The sequence below is a fragment of the Artibeus jamaicensis genome, unplaced genomic scaffold, assembly GCF_021234435.1.
Source record: "Artibeus jamaicensis isolate MK-2021 breed Jamaican fruit bat unplaced genomic scaffold, CSHL_Jam_final contig_525, whole genome shotgun sequence".
Classification (NCBI taxonomy): Eukaryota; Metazoa; Chordata; class Mammalia; order Chiroptera; family Phyllostomidae; genus Artibeus; species Artibeus jamaicensis.
The window spans coordinates 3,415,343-3,434,484 of NW_026521874.1; the positions used below are offsets into that span (position 1 = coordinate 3,415,343).

General features: G+C 51.8%; 1 protein-coding gene across 1 annotated transcript; it reads left to right on the plus strand.

The window, feature by feature from the left end:
* Positions 1–1,521: 1,521 nt before the first annotated feature.
* VPS33A (VPS33A core subunit of CORVET and HOPS complexes) lies at positions 1,522–17,796 on the plus strand. Its single transcript, XM_037161060.2, has 13 exons — positions 1,522–1,688; positions 3,432–3,497; positions 3,928–4,055; positions 4,935–5,121; positions 8,725–8,841; positions 9,675–9,849; positions 10,600–10,793; positions 11,948–12,074; positions 12,937–13,004; positions 13,645–13,782; positions 15,723–15,860; positions 16,729–16,897; positions 17,236–17,796. The coding sequence occupies exons 1-13, from the start codon at positions 1,587–1,589 to the stop codon at positions 17,415–17,417; spliced, it is 1,791 nt and encodes a 596-aa protein (XP_037016955.1). The 5' UTR covers positions 1,522–1,586; the 3' UTR covers positions 17,418–17,796.
* Positions 17,797–19,142: the final 1,346 nt, after the last annotated feature.

Genomic DNA, 19,142 nt, shown 5'->3' on the forward strand with positions numbered 1-19,142 from the left:
CTCTGAAAGTTGCTGCAGTATTTCCCTAAATAATGACGGACGCAAACACCTATCTGATGGGCACAGACTTACCCGGAGGCAGACATTTCTGAAGCAAAGTCACCGGTTAGTTGAACAAGAATGTTACTGTTACTGAAATGCCACCCTGACAGTAGTATTTGCTTGTAGTATTGACCTCGGAGGATTGAAGAACTCGGATTACGAATTAAACTTACTGTGGTCATTGCACATTGCATACGTAAGTCATGCTGTACACCGAAAGCTAATGCAATGTTACATGTCAATTACAGCTCAAAAAAGGTAAAAAGACTCAGTGCAAAACAACTGCATTATTTATGGGGCAAATACATCAGGATAGCAAACTCTCCACACACATTGTTTCCACGTAAAACCCCTCTGTTGACCATCTGGCACCCTGCTCCTGCCTGAGGGTGATAGCTGATCTCCCTGGTCTTGCTAGTTTACCTCTGGCTGCTGCGATTTGGCTAGCCTGGGGCATTTTTCCTCTCCCAGTAGGTGGCACCCTCATTCAACTTGTCATCACTTGCTTAGCATTTGTTCTGAGCATTTGCGTGCTAAAAAAAGAGACACACTCTGTTGAGCAAAAGACCCACACGGGTGAGAAGAATTTGTGATACAGGTTGAGCAGCAGGGCGTGGGACAGTCTGCATGAATGGAAACAAGTTATTTTAAAACCTAATGTCTTGGATGGATCATGAAATTGAGAGTGGAAGTATGCATATATGTACGATCGTCTTTCTAACAATCCCCCAAGTCCACTCTTTGCTTCTTCAGACTGCGTGGTAATTGCTTATCGAGTCTTCTTAACAAAGAGCACAAAAGACCTTGCACTCCAAGACCAAATGTTTTCAATCCTCTCACCAGATCCCAAATAGCCGATTTCTACCCCCAAGTATTGAAACGCATAGATCATCCTAAAACAGTATTTTCTGAGCAATTAACTCCCAGGCACGTTGAAAAGCTCTTTATGTAAATTACGCTATTCTGCGATAGCCACAACTCACAAGGTAACGTGAATTTCATTGATGTAAGTGGGGAGACCCGGATTCCACATCGGATAGTATTTGCGTGAAATAAAGTAAAAGTCTACTAGGAAGAGCTAAACGAGTCATTCAAGGTTCCTCCAGACCCTGGCTATTTTTGTAAATTTTAGCCCACAAACCACAAGAGCAAAGCGAAGGACCTTTTTGATTGCTGTAATTTAAAAGTTTCCATTCACCTTTAGCTTCCAACTACCATTTTACAGCGGGTACTCTTGCTGCTAAGAAGAAAGTGGCGATCTTTTACATTTAAACGGAGCGAACAGGATTCTGTCTCCGCTTTTAAATGCAACTCAATTCTCAGTGCCCAAAGAGCCCGGGACTGACGTAGCGTCAGCGGAAGCAAAAGGTGGCGCTGGGGCCGCTTCTAGCAGCGGACGCCTGCCGATTCGGGTTTCCGGGTTTGCGAGCAGCTGGCGGCCTTGGTCACGTGAACCTACTGTCACGTGACTGCCATCATTGGCCTCGCCTAGAAGTTGAACGGACGCGTTTGGATTGGGAGGAAAAGGTGGGCGGCGGGGAAAGATGGCGGCGCACCTGTCTTACGGCCGAGTGAACTTGAACGTGCTGCGAGAGGCGGTGCGCCGGGAACTGCGCGAATTCCTGGACAAGTGCGCGGGAAGCAAGGTGAGGGACGGCGGTGGAGACAGCGCCCTCGAACCCCGTCCGGCCTGGCCTCATCCCGTGCGACCGCCAGAGCGCCAGGCGTCTGAGGTTCCTGGTCCAGGCGGGACCCGTGGGGCGGGGAGAGGGGCTCGCTGGTGGGACCTGGGACAGACAGCACGGAGTCTGCGTGGCAGCGCATTGTACTGTGGCCGCTGAATGAGCCACAGTGGCGTCTCAGACCCTGTGAACCAGCTTGTGTCAAAGTGCTCTTCAGGTCCAGAGGGGCAGGACCGCCGCCCCCTGGGACACCGGGCCCGGTAGGGGGATGGTGTCATTCATTGCAGTGATCACACGTGTCGTTACAACTCTTGCCTTGGCGAGTCTCTGAAGCACCAACACCTTAACTCGCTGCTCGCACGAATTAGAGAGAAGTTGTAGTTACCTTCTAAAATAACACTTTCTCCTGTTAGACGTTTACAAGCACCCAGCTCACCACGGAGGGCGCCGCCATCTTTCCCCGCCGCCCACCTTTTCCTCCCAATCCAAACGCATCCGTTCAACTTCTAGGGGAAACGGCAGATCAGGGCCTAACCCTAACCCTACCCTTACCCCGGCCTCTCCCCTTAGGATTTCTTAGTCCCCCTAAATAACTGGCAGTACACTCTGAACAGAGAAGGAGAACTGAGGGAACTCCGGACTGATGTCTTGGAAAGACTAGAAACCCCAGAGGTAGAGTGGGCGCTAGCAGCCACTGAGGTAAGAAGAAAGCAGGCCAACCCCAGTTCAAGCTGTAGAAATGGTGCTGAAATCGGTACAAGATCCTGGGTTGGATCAACTCAACATCCTGACTGCGATGCTGTAGCCTGGTTTTATAAAACCTTTCCATTGGGAAAGTGGGTGAAGTGCCCCAGGGGTCTCTCTGCATTATTTCTTAAAACAAAACGTCACCTACAGTTATCTCAACAAAAACATCTGACCAAAGAAAAAGAAACGACCCTGGACTCAAGCAGTACACAGGCTCCGGGGGCTCCGAGCAGTGGCCTGTGGGGTGTTAAGTCCTTATGTTGGAGGCCTGGCTCCCTTATGCTGAACATGTTACTTACGGGTTTTTTTGTTTTATTTATTTTTAGAGAGGGGAAGGGAGGGAGAGGGAGGGGAACGGAGGGAGAGAGAGGGGAAGTGAAACATCAGTGTGGTTGCCTTTTGCACACCCTCTCTGGAAACTGGCCTGCAACCCAGGCATGTGCCCTGACTGGGAATCAAACCAGCAGCACTTTGGTTCTCAGGCCCGTGCTCAGTCCATGGAGCTACACCAGCCAGGACTATGTTACTTAAATTTTGTGAGCCTTTTAAAATTTCTTCTTCTGTCAAAGTAAAATTTGTAACACCTACCTTAGAGGTTTTAATTTTATGTCATTGGATGATACGATACTTATATATGCAATGCTAGATGGAACCGTTGCCATTGGCCGTTAACAGATGGTTCAGTCTAATCAGAGACACACAGCGAAGCACAGTTGCTTCCCTCCATTGAGGATGGGGGTGAAGTCTGAACTTCCCCTTGACCCAGCAGTGGCATCGCTTGCCTTTGAAATTTTTCTCTAGGCCCGCAGGATGTGGATGTGGGCAGAATCTATTAAAAATGTGTGTTAATTCAGAGTTGGAAGCAGATGGTCCCTACTATGTGTGACTGCTGTTTTCCATTGCTGTTGTGGAGATTCCTGAAATTACCCGCAATAAGAGAATGCTTCTCTCCTCTTACAGGCCATTGTGTGGGATGAATACCTCACAGGACCATTTGGACTGATTGCACAGTACTCACTGCTGAAGGTAAATGAGCTGGTCGGGTTTTATGCGGGCATTAATGATTCTGCGCTTCAGCAGTCATAGTAGGATTTGTACATTTCCTCGTTTGGCCTTTCTAAACACTGACACTCGTTTGTGAGTAACAGTTTGTGTACAGTGCTCCTTTGGCCTTCAAGGCTATACTGACTCTAATCTCAGGGAAATTACCAGCATTGCTTTAGGTGACCATGACCTGGTATCTCTGATAATTCATCATGTGAGGGTCACAGGAATTCCCATGCAGTGAACTGTGGCTTTATCCTGAAACTTGGGGCTTTGTACGTCTGGCTTCAGAGAATCCAAGTTTGGATAGTTCAATATTAAGTGCATTTGACTGGGAGTGTGCGACCACTGAGTCTGGACGTGATGGGCAAAGGCGGGGTCCTTGTTGACCTCTTGGGCACGTGTTTTCCAGGAGCACGAAGTGGAAAAAATGTTCACCCTGAAGGGAAGTCGTTTGCCGGCAGCTGACGTGAAGAATATTATTTTTTTTGTCAGACCCAGGCTAGAACTCATGGATATAATCGCTGAAAATGTGCTCAGGTATTTCTCAGAGCTTGTGTTGGGTCCACAAGAGGTTGGCCCTTCGGGTGGTGTTAAGAGGCCAAGCCCCCTCGTTGCAACTCCATTCTCTTGCCGGTGCCTTGGAAGGTGGTCATGGAAACTGGGGCAGGTGCGAAAGGATAAGAGGGGGGTGAGAAACCTGAACCTGTTCCAACAGTTGGAGAGCAGGGTCATCGTGTAACCCTGTTGTTTTAGGACAGCGGACTGTTTGGACCTGTATCCATACAGGGACCCTAATTAAGAAGAAAAACCTCTAATGATGGTCTTTTCAATATACTGGATATAGTGTGTGCTTGACTCTCATAAGCAGAGTAAGTCAGAGTGGAGTACAGTTTAATGGTGCATCCCTATGCAGAGGAAGTTGTCCCGGCCCAGCCTGTGCTCTGCGGTGCAGTTGATTGATGTGGCCCCAAAAGCCTTAAAAGCAAATGCGCTATTTTGGGAAGTTCACCCATCAGGAGAGTAGAGGTGGGAGTCAGGAATGCTCTTCTGCTTTAATTTAAGACTCTATATTGCTGCATTGGTTTGGTTTAAAGAGCCATTTGTTGTCAGGAAGGCACAGATATCCTGTTACAATAAACCTGAGAGCTTTAATGTTCCATAAATAGTTTAAGAGGAAGCTAGAAAATGCATTATGAATTCGTCTGGGGATCGATGCCCCTTTCCCGTCAGGGAGGAAAAAAACAAAGCAACTGCAGCAACGTGGGTCTGAAAGTCAATACTGGTGTCTTTAAGCCGCCTGCATTTATTTAGTGCCTGCTGTGTACCTGGCATAGGGCTGGGCTCTGGGAGTAACAGAAGCAGCACAGCCTGTGACCCCGGAGAGTGCCTAGCTGACCATTGGCACTCCTTTTGCAGCGAAGACAGGCGGGGCCCGGCGAGGGACTTCCACATTCTGTTCGTGCCCCGGCGAAGCCTGCTGTGCGAGCAGCGGCTGAAGGACCTGGGCGTTCTGGGCTCCTTCATCCACAGGGAGGAGTACAGCCTGGACCTCATCCCCTTTGACGGGGACCTGTTGTCCATGGAATCGGAGGGCGCCTTCAAAGTAAGTTTGGCGTTTTAACATTAGACTTGAACTTTGGCTGTTTTCGAGGGCGACGGTGTCAAGGCTGTTGTTTTAATGTGCATTTCCTTGGTTACTGGAAAGCCAAGCTTTTCCATAGGTGTGCTAATGTTTAAGATGTTTCTTTTCAGCGAATTGCAAAGTGCTTGTTCATTTTGTTTGCCCATTTTTTCTGTTTGAGGAATTCTCTATACTCGTATATTCTAGATACTTAACCATTATGGCTTATAAAAGCTGCAAGTATTGCCCTGGCTGGTGTAGCTCAGTGGATTGAGAACAGGCCTGCAAACCAAAGGGTCACCAGCCCGATCCCCACTCAGGGCACACGCCTGGGTTGTGGGCCAGGTCCCCAGTAGGGGGCGCACAAGAGGCAACCACACTTTGGTGTCTCTCTCCCTCTCTTTCTCCTTCCCTCCCCCCTCTCTAAAAATAAAATAATAAATAAAAATCTTTTAAAAAACTGCAACTATTTTCTGTAGTGTGTGGCTTGTCTTTTAACTTCAGTTGTGATATCTTTTATCATGTGGATGTTTTCAGTGGTAAGGGAGTTAAATCTTTTAGTAATGCTTTTATTAAAGCATAATTCACACAGCAAAAATGCCGCCTCAGTAAGCGTGCAGTTCAGCAGTCCTCAGTGTCCTCACAGAGCTGCGCCACTGCGCCACTGTGGCTGCTGTCTGATTCTAGGACATTTGTGTTGTCCCCAAGGAAACCCGCTGCCGTTAGCAGCCTCCCCCGACCCCCCACGCCGGCCACTGGCAGCGCTTGTCCACTGCAGACCACGTGGCCCTGCCGATCCTCGAAGTGCCTTATCAGTGAACCTTAGAACATGTGGTCTTTCGTGTCTGCCTTCTTTTCTGGCATCATGTTTTCAAGGTTCATCTACGTCACAGCATGTTATAGCATGTATCACTACTTCGATTTTTATTGCCCAATAGTGTTCCATTGGAATGACATCCAACGTTCTGTTTGTCGTTTATCTGCGGTGGACGACTGATGGCCTTCCGTCTGTGGTGACGCTGCGAACAGTCACGCAGGGCGTGTGTGGGCGTGTTTTCATTTCTCGCAGACGCACCCACGAGTGGAGTTGCCGGGCTCCGTGGTTGAACTCCGAGTTTCCCATCGTGAGGAGGTGCCGGCCTGTTTTCCAGAGACTGGGAACTTTAACGCCCCACAAATAGTTTGTGCAGCTACAGTTCATACCCTCCCACTTTAAAAAAATTTTTGTTACATTTATTTTTAGAGAGAGGGGAAGAGAGGGAGAAAGAGGGAGAGAAACATCAATGTGTGGGAGGAACATCAATTGGCTGCCTCTCGAATGTCTCCTGCTGGGGACCTGGCCTGCAACCTGGGCACGCGCCCCTACGGGGAATCGAACCTGTGACCCCTCCGTCCGTGAGGCAGTGCCCAACCGGAGACTAGAACTGTTAAAAAGCACAGCTGTCCTGCAGAACAGCATGTGAGACCTTTTGTCCCCCAGCGTGTTGTAACAGTGGTCACCGCCGGGAGCGTTAACTTGGGCAGAGCTCAGCGGCGTGAGTGGCTCATCCGGTAACACAGAGTTTCGGGGCTCTTCTGTCCTGCCACGCTCCCCATGGGTTTGCTTGCATTGAGTCTCCTCCAGCGACGGCGCTGATACATCACACGTGTCTGCAGTGGTGTCCTCACACACAGTTAATTCACGTCCGCAGAATGAGTGTGAGCTGCTGGCAGCTGCGGAAGACTTGTCCGGGCTTGACGGAACCTGTGCAGGAGCGAGCTCCTGTTGGTTTCATCAGGGACTTGCGAGGAAGCGCGGAGTTATTTTCGGCTCAGATCGTCAGGCCCTGGGCTTTGTACGCTCACTTAAGGGTTCTGTTTAGAAATGAAGCATTTGCCTGGATGGTAACACCAGTAGTTCTGCCGCGCGGTCCGTTCCAACCTGATTTCCGATGGAGCTGCGGTTCGCTTACTTGCGTGGTTCTCAAACAGCGCGCCTGGGGCCTGGAGGCGCCCGGCAGCTGCCTGTGCTTTCGGGAGGCGGTGAGGACCGTCTCCATCCCTGTACCGCACGAGACGCGGGGACTGGAGTGCGGCCCGGCCGACGCTCGTTGACGCTGCTAAGTGTAGTGTGACCTCAGTTCATATGTGTAAAAACCAGCGTGTACAAAATCCATGACCTTTGGAAAGACAGTTTAAAAAATAACTTTGCAAGGTCAAAAGTTATGTGTATTTATTTTTAAAGATTTTATTTGTTTTTAGAGAGAGGGGAAGGGCAGGAGAGAGGGAGAGAAACATCAATGTATGGTTGCCTCTTGTGTGTCCCCTGCTGGGGACCTGGCCTGCAACCCAGGCATATGCCCTGACTGGGAATCAAACCATGGTTGTTTGGATCACAGGCCAGCGCTCAATCCATTGAGCCACACCAGCCAGGGCTCTTGAACTTTTTCTTATCTCTGCTCCAGCGAGGAGCATTAGGTAATTTTGGCAGGAAGTACGTCCACAGCCATTCCCGGTTTTGGCCTGTCGTACCCAGTGAATCCATGAGCTACGCGGACTTGGAAGAGCCAGCCACCTTCTCTTCCTTGACCCCTCGGCCATCCTGGTCCCCTCCCTCCTGGCTCCAGAGACCCATTAGTGAGGGAATGGTGGTTGTAAAACATGCAGCTAATTTCCTGTCAAAGCTCACATTTATTAAGCACCAAACATGTTTCAGGCGCTAAACATTAAGCTTCGCTGATGAGCGTTTTTCTCACTGAGTCCTCGCGTTGTGTGCAATGTGCTCCCTTTCGCCGAGAAATCTGCTGAGGCCCAGAGAGGGAGTCTCGCTGCCTAGGGCCGGCTGGGGGGCGACGGCGGCCGGGTGGGGTCGGATCGGCGCCCCTGAGCCCAGAACCCGCGCCCTTACCCTCCACGGTCCGAGCTGATCACTTCCCTCTCTCCCTTCTCGCCGGTCTGTGTGTATCTTTTTAGCTGTTTTACAATGCAAAAAAAAAGTATATTTTTGTACACTTAACAAAATACACTTTGTATATTTTGCAAAGTAAAATACAGTTTCCAAGAACCAGAGTATACCTTAAAGATGTTCAGCCATCCTTTTCCCTTTCTCATGCTGTTACGGCTGTCGGTGCATGTGAAAACCTGCCTCGTGCCTGTGAGAATGCAGAGTGTCCTTTCGTGTGGTCATCTGGGACTTGGGGGGGTCACAGAATACGTCCATTTGTGCATGTTGGCCTGTGGCCCCCCTGAAATGTCCCACCAAAGTTTACACTCACCAGAGCCAATGAGAGAAGCCGTGTAAGGCTTTATTCATCAGTAATTCGTGCAAGAGCTGGTAAACTAAGAACTGGCATGCCTGGCGAACACTTTTCTTCCAGAAGGTTCTGCCCCAGGACAGTTGCTTTCACAGCTGTACCCTGATAGCTGAGCTTTTGGCCTCGTGGCCTAAAGTGCCACACAGCAGCTTTTTAAAAGGAACTTGGGCCCCACCTCCTGCATCCCCAGGGAGGTGGAAACCGTCTTACCCACTCCCGAGTCCTGGTGCCAGACAGAGGTGGGCACCCCGGTGACCGTGGCCTGACGGTAACCGGCCCTTCCTCCCTGCAGGAGTGCTACCTGGACAGCGACCAGACCAGCCTCTACCACGCGGCCAAGGGGCTGATGACCCTGCAGGCTCTGTACGGGACCATCCCCCAGATCTTCGGGAAAGGGGAGTGCGCACGGGTGAGTAACGAGCGTCTGGAGGTGAAGGAGGGGCCCCCTTCACCCTAACATGGGGCAGGAGTGGGAAGCCATTTACAAACAAGCCCCATCAGTCATTTTTATTTGGGAATTCGCCTACTTGCTAAAATGTATTCATAACCCCAAATCTCTCTGCGTGGTCTGTGGACTTGCCCCGAGCAGCAAGAATTTGAGGTGCCCGGCGTGCTTGCGGGTGGCCGAACTGAGCAACGCGATGCTCGGCTCTCCTTGCAGTTCCTACTGTAAACAGTGTCCTTTCTGCCACTGCATGGGGCCACCCACTACTCAACGCCACCGATTTTTGCATTTTGCGCTCCTTGTTGGTGATTTTGCTGTTAAAACAGCCCCCAAGGGCAGTGCCGACGTGCTGTCTAGTGCCTGAGTGTTCGGTCAGCCTCACTCGGGCGTGAGCGATGGGGCTGTTGGCTGCAGGTTTGATGTCCCTGCGTCACCAGTGTCTGCTCTACAAAGAGTCTTCAAATGCCCACGTGAAACCAGGTCCCATCTGCCCAGAGCTCGCAAGAACCTCGCCGTGCCCTGGCAGCGGTGGCTCGGGGTTCACTAGTTCGAGTTCAAGGCGGTTGCAGAACAGAACGGCTGGAATAACAAAAGCAGGCGGGAACAGAAATACAGGAGCAGCGGTCTGAGCGCCAGAACGCTCGGGGGCAGAGCAGGCTTTCCTGCAGCTGCGGGCCTCCCACCAGCCTCGCTGTCCACGGGTTTTCTCTACTTGTCAGATTGTCTGTTTTTAGCTGAATATTAAAATCGGCTAATTCCCAGGAGGGTCCCGCCTGATCCAATGTTTCTATTTCCAGCAAGTGGCCAATATGATGATCAGGATGAAGAGAGAGTTTACAGGAAGCCAAAATTCAATATTTCCTGTTTTTGATAATCTTTTGTTGCTCGACCGAAACGTGGATTTATTAACACCTCTCGCCACTCAGCTTACGTACGAAGGACTCATTGATGAAATTTACGGCATTCAGAACAGTGAGTAAAGCGCCATCTGTTTTTACCAATAGGTCACCTGATAAAAACATCCAGAAGGCCATTTTTTTAAGGTGCTTTCTTTGCATATAATTAAGAATATAAAAATCCTGCCTTTGACTTAGACACTAGAGGTAAGCAGCGTCGGAGCAGGCTGTGGGTCACAGGGGCCGGCAGGACGTGCAGGGGAGGACTGCGCCTGTCCCCTGTGAGCAGAGGCCCAGGGTTAGCTACAGGTGACACTGCAGTTTGGAGAGGACAGGTCCTCGGGCCGGCAGCTGTGCAGGAAAGCTCTTGGAGAGGTGGCCGCAAGGAGGGGTTGGAAAGGGGGTGATGGACAGGCAGCCAGGCAGCGCAGGGAATGGAGGCGGCCGGCCGGCTAAAGCAGAGAACACGGCAGGGACGGGAATCTAGGGGCGAGGCTGACTCGGGGGTCGGGGACCCTCCATGGACGCAGGGGTTTAGTCTCCACAGATTGTTAGTCAGGGGTCACAGACGCGTGTGGTTTGGTTCGAGCCCATACAGTGTTTGTTTGTTAGCATTGGAGAAAACTTAAGTAGGAGTCCTGATTTAGTTGTTTGTGATCAGAATGTACTTTGATCATGGGAGAATCAAAACCTCAGCGCCGTGCACGGTTTTCTGGTGACAGTGGCCCACATCTGTCCTGAGTGGGGGATGCTGCCTCGTGCCCCGGCCCCTGAGTGGTTCTCCCAGAAAACGCCTACGGGTGCCCGTTCCCTCCACGTTGCCCAGGTTACGTGAAGTTACCTCCAGAGAAGTTTGCGCCCAAGAAGCAGGGCGACGGCGGAAAGGACCTTCCCACGGAAGCCAAAAAGCTGCAGCTGAATTCCGCGGAGGAGCTGTACGCCGAGATCCGGGACAAGAACTTCAACGCGGTGGGCTCCGTGCTGAGCAAGAAAGCCAAGGTGATCTCGGCGGCCTTCGAGGTGAGCCGGCTCCGCCGTCCTCCTGCTGCGCCTGCCCCAGGCTGGACTGCCCGCCACCGGGGAGGGGGGCCGCCCACAGGTCCGGCCCCGGGCCGAGCCTCAGCCCGGTGGTGTCTTTGCGTCATTGGGCACCGCCCGCTCCCCTACTGGGCCACCGGGTCTCCTTTTAGCTGTCTCCCAGGCCCGTGAGAAAAGGCCTTTTATGGGGGCTCGGGACGGTGTTTGCGCTTGACCCCCTTTTGTCAGAAACATTTGTTTTCCCTTCTTTTTCCTTATTTCCTACTTTCCCTAAGAGGGAGCCAGCTGTACTGTAAATAAAAAATCCTCTGTGATAGAACTTGCAGTTTGGGGTGAGAAAGCCAAGTTTGGCCAACACATCCTTGAAGGGGACCCCTGCAGACATGCTGGGCGATAATGACAGCGAGGTCCCCAGAGCCCCAGCCTTCGTTATCACCCCCGTGCTGCCTCCCGCCCTGTCCCTGTTCGGTTCTCGGTTAAGCTGGTTTTGGACACGTTGGAAATCAGCGAGGTGATGAGCTGAGTAGTTGGACTTCACAAACAGAAACTTGGAAAATTTTTGAAAACTAGTTTTCCACTGAGTCTATATTTCCAGATTTCTTTTTTTCTTAGAAATTATATTCATTCATTGATTTTCACATTTCTGAAATTATTTGGTCTAAACAACTCAGTTTTGTGGGGAAAAAAAACATTTTCTCACCGCTAAGCGAAGTTCACTTTGTTCATGGACAATTCGAGTTTGAGGTTCAGTAGGAAGAACGGATTTTTTCTTCTTATAGAGGGAACTTTCTGATGTTTATGTTCCCCTCTTAACATACATTTTCAGTTTAGCGTTTTCCTCCGAAATGTTTGCGGCTTACCCAGTACCGCCCCCACAAACACCCAGATGCCCACAAAATACTGTTCACAGCATGAGCCGGGGCCTCGGGAGAGAAAACCGCGGACGTCCTAATGCCACGAACAGGCGTGGCGAACGTACCTTCTCTGTTTTTCCTTGTGATATTGGATCTGGATGAGGCCTGACTTACTTGTCTTCATGCTTCCGGTCACATTAAAACAAACTAAACGCCCCTGAGATACGCGGAGAACAGAGCCCCTAAAGTGTCTCCCCTTCTCGACGCTTCTGCTCGCTTCAGGAACGTCACAACGCCAAGACAGTGGGGGAGATCAAGCAGTTCGTGTCCCAGCTGCCCCACATGCAGGCGGCGCGGGGCTCGCTGGCGAACCACACCTCCATCGCAGAGTTAATCAAAGACGTCACGAGTGAGTGTCCGCGGGGTCTCCTCGGGGTCGTGAGGTCGGTCTGGTCGTCAGTAGCGCTCTGATTCCTCCCTGTTAGTTCAGTGCACAGAGGTTCACAGTTAAACATGTGCCATCTGCGGTTAACACATTTCTTTTCGTTGTTACAATGATGTAATCATAGGATAGAATCTTTGAAACATCAGTAAGAGAAACAGTTCTTCCGTAGACTTGCCACTGGAACAGGCGGCGGTGAATTTTTCAGTCTAGTATTTTTTCCTGTTGTTCAGGGTTATGTAATTAGAGCAGCGTGACGCTTGTTTCCATTTCTGCTTTTCACTTGACCTTTCTGCAGAATCGGTAGCTGGCATGTGGTGAGCGTGTATAGGATGGAGTATAGGAAGCCGGAGGCAAGTTTATTCATTAAAACGCAGGCCCTAAAAGCTGCATAGCAGTTCATTCGGGGCCCTGGATTATGGAGTACACTCCGAATCTTCCATACAGGGCAGTGCCGGCAAGTCGGGTCCTTCCCCTGTTAACAGAAATCAGTTGAAACTGGGTTGAATCTGATGATGAAATACTCTGGGGAAAAGAGCTTTTTTCTGTGACACGGAGGCAAAGTTTTGGGGATCTGTCTTTGAGCCGTGAGGATGGCCCCGGGGGTGGGGACGGGGCCGGCCGCATCTCCGTGTGGCGGGAGCACAGGGCTGCGGGCTGGCCGTGCTTTTCCAGGACGTGAGTGGAGGTGGGGGCTGTTTCTGCCTTTCGCGTCTTGCTTTTCGGCATGTCTCACCCCTTTCACTGCGCTCTGTTTGTAAAAGCATCTGCTCAAATAAACGGACGTTTATTGAATTTCTGAGTTGCAGATTTCCTAATCACATTTCAGCCTCTGAAGACTTCTTCGATAAGCTGACGGTGGAGCAGGAGTTCATGTCTGGGATAGACACTGACAAGGTACCTGAAGGGTGACGCTGTCACAGGAGTCGTGGCTGCTTAGAGACACGAGGCTGTAGGGAGAAAAGCGGTGGTTTTGGCTCCGGCGTCTTGCTTTTTTTAAGAGCAAATGCAGAGTGTGACAGTGCACGTTTTATTGAGTGGCAGACAGTCACCCTCACGCTGTGGAGGGCCCTCTCTGCAACGCAGCGAGGCCTGCCCAGCCCCTGAAGTCGAGGAGCTGTGAGCGCCATGGTAGACGGCCAAGGGCGTTTGCATGCGGAGAGATGTGGCCTAAGAATTTCTTCACACATTCACCTCTGTTAATAAACTTAACGTTATTAAACCTTTGAAAATGTCCGCCGTCTAGAAACAGTCCCGTTACTGGTAAATTGCTGCTGTGCGGGGCTGGACTGGGCCACGCACGCCTCTCGGGAGACGGTGCCCAGGGGAAGGGGAGTCCAGACGCGTGGCCTCAGGGCCTGGTGCTCCTGGTGACTGGGTGGGCGGCGGGGGCTGGGGGGCTTCGGGAACGTGGGGAAGGGGCCACCCTCCCGCAGAGCTCCTGTGTCCGATCTCGAAGCAGCGTCGTGCGTGCCAAATCTGGGCGGTCCCCAGACCCGGGCTGGCGTACACCTGTCTGTCCGTGCTCCGCCTGCAGGTCAACGGCTACATCGAGGACTGCATCGCCCAGAAGCACCCTCTGGTCAAGGTGCTGCGCCTGATCTGCCTGCAGTCTGTGTGCAACAGCGGGCTCAAGCAGAAGGTTCTGGATCACTACAGACGGGAAGTTCTCCAGGTCAGTGTGGTGGGGGAGGACTGACCCGCCAAGGGAGGAGAGTTTTGTTGTTGTTTTTAAACACTTCCCAAATCTGCCTTTTTTGGTGCACTGTTTCCGCCGTCCTTTACACTTTTTAACACCCGGAGGGCTTGTCCGTGGTGTCAGTCACTGTGTGCTGTGTTCGCGTCATCACCATCGTCGTCATTATCATCATCAAGTCTGTGGAGCATTTGCCGGCTGCCAGTCCCCAGGGAAGAGCTCTGTTGGCGTGGGTGCGTTTGACGCCCACAACAGCCCCTGAGTCTCCCCGCTTTATGGGTGGTAAAGCTGAGGCACAGAGTGGTTGCGTGTCTCCCCCGTGGTCACTCAGCTGGTCAGTCAGGCACCGGGGTCTAGTGCCCACGCGCGGAACCGGACAGCATTCCAAGGAGGAAGGGGGCTCTGTGACGTTCTCGTGATTCCTCGGCAGACTGACGTACATCAAGCCTGCGTTACCTTATAGCAAGGGAAAGCCCAGCAGTGTTTACTTTTAAAATTACCCCCTCTGTTTGCAAATGTCTCAGGCAGTGTTTATTTGCTATTACCAGTCACAGTTAAATACGTTATTGTTAAAACTAAATGTTTGCTCAATTTGGGGGGGTTTGTTCCTTTAAAAATTCCACAAACACCACACACATCCTCGTCACGTAAGGCAGAAGTACATGGAGCAAAATGTGCCCCTCCCTGCACCCCACCCCCTCCCCGGCTCCCTGCCCAGATAGGACCAAGGTCAGCACTGGCTTTGTCTGCTCCCCATCGCCTTCTGTCCTTACGTAAAAGAACATTTACGTGCATGGTCTGGGGGCGAGACCGGCTGGGCCCGAGTCCCCGCTGTGTTGTTACTGTGTGACCTTGGGCAGCTTGTGCACGCTTCTCTGTGAGATAGAGAGGTAATCGTGCCACGTGGCGGGGCCGTGCCAAGGAGACCGAGTCAGTGCGTGTGAAGTGCTCAGAACAGAGGAACGCGCCCCACAGAGGAGACATTGTGGAAGGGCTGGCTGTGATTTACTAACGACTATTAACAGAAATAAAATCAACTGTCTACGTAATAGTTTGGTATTATATTTTTTTGCCCTGAAGAATATATCCAAGATCCTTTTTAATTGAATTTATTGGGATGACATTGGTTAACACAGTTGTGTAGGTTTTGGGGGTACAGATCTGTAACACGTGGTCCGTGTACTGCACTGCGTGTTCCCCGGCCCAAGTCAAGTCTCCTTCTGTCTCTGTTTACCTCCCCTCCCCCCTCTCCTACCGCCCCTCCCCCCCTTCACCACCGCTCTTATCAGGATGTGTGGACCTGCCTCATCCGTTTTTATGGCTGACTGTGTCCCATACACACATACTGTGCAGCCGGCCCTCGAGCAGCGCAGGTGTTGAAATTTCACGTGTAACTTTGGACACCCCCCCACACACAGAAGCCTGACCACTAACAGCCCACTGTAGACTGGACGCCTTAGCGATGCCATGGTGGTCAGTTAACAGGTTCTGTGTGCTCTGTGTACCGCCTACTGTGTTCTCACAGTAAACTAAACTAGAGAAGAGACAGTGTTGTTGAAACCAGTAGGAGGAGAAAGCGCCCTACAGTGCTGTGCGTGTGTGCGGAAAACGGGGCTTGCGGAAGCGGGCCCGTGAAGTGCAAAGCTGTGTGGTCCGAGGGCCGACTGTAACCGATTCGGTGCTCCCTTAGGCGGGGCCCACGAATGTGGCCTCCAAGCATTTTAAGCCCCTCTCTGAAGTAATGAGCTGGTCTGGTTGTGAGGAACAGGAGGGTCCCCTGTGCCCAGGGTGGGGATTACCCAGACCACAATGATATGTCCGGAGTGCGCACCAGATGGCCTTATGGGAAGTGCTCCGTTTTGGAAGTCGCAGAAGCCCTTCTCCTGGTCTGACGTCCAGGCCGACGACCCCTCTTGCAGACATACGGCTACGAGCACATCCTGACCTTGCACAGCCTGGAGAAGGCCGGCCTGCTGAAGCCGCAGGTGGGCGGCAGGAACAGCTACCCCACCCTCCGGAAGACCTTGCGCCTCTGGATGGACGACGTCAACGAGCAGGTGAGGCACCGTCCCCACGCCAGCCCGGCTCGTTGCCGGTGAACCGTCTATGGTGACAACGCACGCTGCCCGGTCCGCACAGCCACTCGCTTTCTAAAAGCAATTTTCCGATGTTTGTGAAAAAGCAATGCGTTTGTGTGTTCTGTCTGGCAGAATCCCGGCAGGAAACGTAAGGCGCTCTCACAATGGGCAGTTTGAGGAGAGTTTCATAAAGATGGGGGGGGCAATCGGCGGAGGCCTGAGGGCAAGGAGAGGGACAGCCAGCCTTCAGCTGAGTGACAGGGAGGACACAGGGACAAGAGGCGTCTGTCCCCTTGGTTTTATTAGGCTGCCTCATGGGGTGAAGGCTAATAGTTGAACTGTCTCCTCTCTCAGGAACCAAGTTGATTGTTTTTTTCTCACCTGAACCATAGAGACTTTAATTTCTAGGTCACACGGTGTACACTGTCTGTCTGGCTCTCTTCCCTGACCTGGCCCGCCGCCCCCCCCCCCACCATGGACTCTGTAGCCTGCAGACCCTCCTGCGACTGACTTCATGTTTCAAAGTTCTTTATAACAGCTATGGAGCGGCCTTGCACGGGTTCGGACGTGGCAGTGCTGTCAGGGCCTTGGGCCGGTCTCCCCGGGGTGCCAGCCCCTCCGTAAGTGCGGACAGGTAGAATTGCCAAGTTACCCTCCAAGAAGTTTCTTGCCAAACTAACACATTTCCATCTTCACCTAGAGATGCTTTGAGTGGCCTTTCGGAGGCTGCTGAGGTACAGAGGGTTGCTTGTGGTTTGGTCTCAAACAGATAATTTGGGGTCACTGAAAGGCCACCGTTAGGTGGCTCTGAGGCTCTGCACCTACAGGCGTTTTCCCCTCCGAGCAGAACCCCACGGACATCTCCTACGTGTACAGCGGCTACGCCCCTCTCAGCGTGCGGCTGGCCCAGCTGCTCTCCCGGCCCGGCTGGCGCAGCATCGAGGAGGTCCTCCGCATCCTCCCGGGGCCCCACTTCGAGGAGCGGCAGCCCTTGCCCACGGGACTGCAGAAGAAACGTGAGTCAGCGGCCGGGCCCTGCCGATCACCGTGCACTGTTAGTGCGTCCTTTGTCCCGGGGAGTCAGAGTCCAATCTAGCCCTTCTGTTAGTTGCTCATGTATATTGTCAGCCCGGGAGCCCACTGTTCCCTCAGGGGTAGCGGTTTTCAGATTTGGAGCAGAGATCTCAGTAGTTAGGAAAAACTCTTGAGAACAAAATCACGTGCCTGAGTTTCACGTGAACTGTCCGAGCAAGACACGCTGGACTTTTTTTCCTCTTACGAACGACGCAGTTTCTTAAGAAAACCGGAAGATAAGCTAATGAATACTTTTAATTCTGAAACGTTTCAATTTTAGGTCAGCCGGGAGAAAACCGAGTCACCTTGGTCTTCTTCCTCGGGGGCGTGACCTTCGCCGAAATCGCTGCCCTGCGCTTTCTGTCCCAGTTGGAAGACGGAGGCACGGAGTACGTCATCGCCACCACCAAACTGATGAACGGGGCCACCTGGATAGAGTCCCTGATGGAGAGGCCTGTGTAGGGCGCTCCGGGCGGACTGAGCGCGAACTGCGGCGCGCACCGCCCGGTTGAAGAAGTTGCTGGAGGGAGTGCGGCCCCGCGGAGGAATAACATTGCAGTACACAGTGTACGTGGGTGGCAGCCTCTTAAATTATGCTGGTCTCTCCTTTCTCCTTCTGTTTTGGTTCCTAACTGCTTGAAGAAAGAACAGGAGAGAACAACCTGGGTAAAGAAATACCAGGTTTATATGTCCTTAAGCTCAGGATCTTCATTAGAGACCTCTGGAAATATGTTAAGGACCGCGGGGAGGGATAATCTGTGCAGCCCGCAAATGGGGCCTGTTCATCAAATAAAGCAGGGTCCGGGCAGGTTAAAAACAAAAATAAAAGTGGAAAGTCCAACCCCTGACAAGTAGAGGCAAATTTCTTGAAGTCACAGGCCTAGGCCAATGGTTAGGCGTTGGGAGCTGGAGACAGTTTGGCCACCGAGGTGAGACTTCTTTTTCCTGTTTAGCGTGGCACATTACGTTCAGCCAGTGTCGCCAGCTCTCCGCCTCCCCTAATCATTGAGGCAAGTTTTGATTCCTTGGGCTTTTGATTCGTTGGATTCTATGAAGTGAGAGATTTGGGGGAGCTTCTTTCCCCAAAACCAGGTTTATAATCTGTCTGATCGGCTACGTCTGTGGCACTTACCCGGGGCTTTTTACTTGGAGGAAGGTGATACTTGGGAGCAGCTTCCTGAGGATGGAACCATCCAAGGACACGTGCTTAGTGCACATGCTGTTGACTGCAAGACACTGTGGTGGTGGGTGCCTCGGCCAAGCTCGCGTTCCCTTCCCTGCCCATCATGGGCCCAACATCCAGCTGCCCACCACCACCCGCCCCACGGCCGTGAGTGACAGCACCCTTACTTCTTAAGTGTCTGGCAGCTCTGTCTCCCTAGTAACCACCACAGGGACTTCCATCACTTCCAAATCTGTCCGCTGTCCTTGGTCGCTCACACTCAGCCCCTGGTGTTTGCTTTAGTTGAAAACACCCAATTCCGTTTCAGTTTCTTGTCCGGTGACCTTGGCCGCCTCAGACACAGCTAGTGGATGAATTTGGAGTTCCTGCATCCACGGAGGCCGCTCTTTCCGCAGGGACTGCTGGGCCTTGGGGGAGACGGGTGCGCTGTGGGTGTGTCAGCCCAGCATCTGGAGGAGTTAACGCCAAATTGACGTTTTCACAGCCCAAGTCGCCAGCAAAATTAGCTGGTCCCCCCCTCTGCTGGGGGACCAAAGTCAGTGCCCTCCCATGGTTAATCCTCCCCAGGCTTCCACGGTTAATTAGGAACCGTACATGTTTTTTCTCACTTTTTTTCATTGGTAGAATTGTGTTAGGCACATTGCATGTTATGAAGTGGAAGAGAAATGCTGTATATATTTTTAAAGATTTTATTTATATTTAGAGAGGGGGAAAGGGAGGGTGAGAAACACGAATCAGCTGCCTCTTGAACACATCCCAACTGGGAACCAAACCCGCAACCCAGGCCTGTGCCCTGATCGACCCTTCACTTAGTGGGAGGGCTCAGAACCAACTGAGCCACACAGAGCAAATTTCTATATATATATTTTTTAAATCTGTTTAATATAAGAATGGGGGTGTAGAAGAGGTAATATTTAAAAGATTTGTTTGTCCTTAATTGGCCTCAGCTTTCAGTGTTCGGAAATGGTCTCAGTGAGAATGACTCCTGTCTTAGAGGCTCCGTT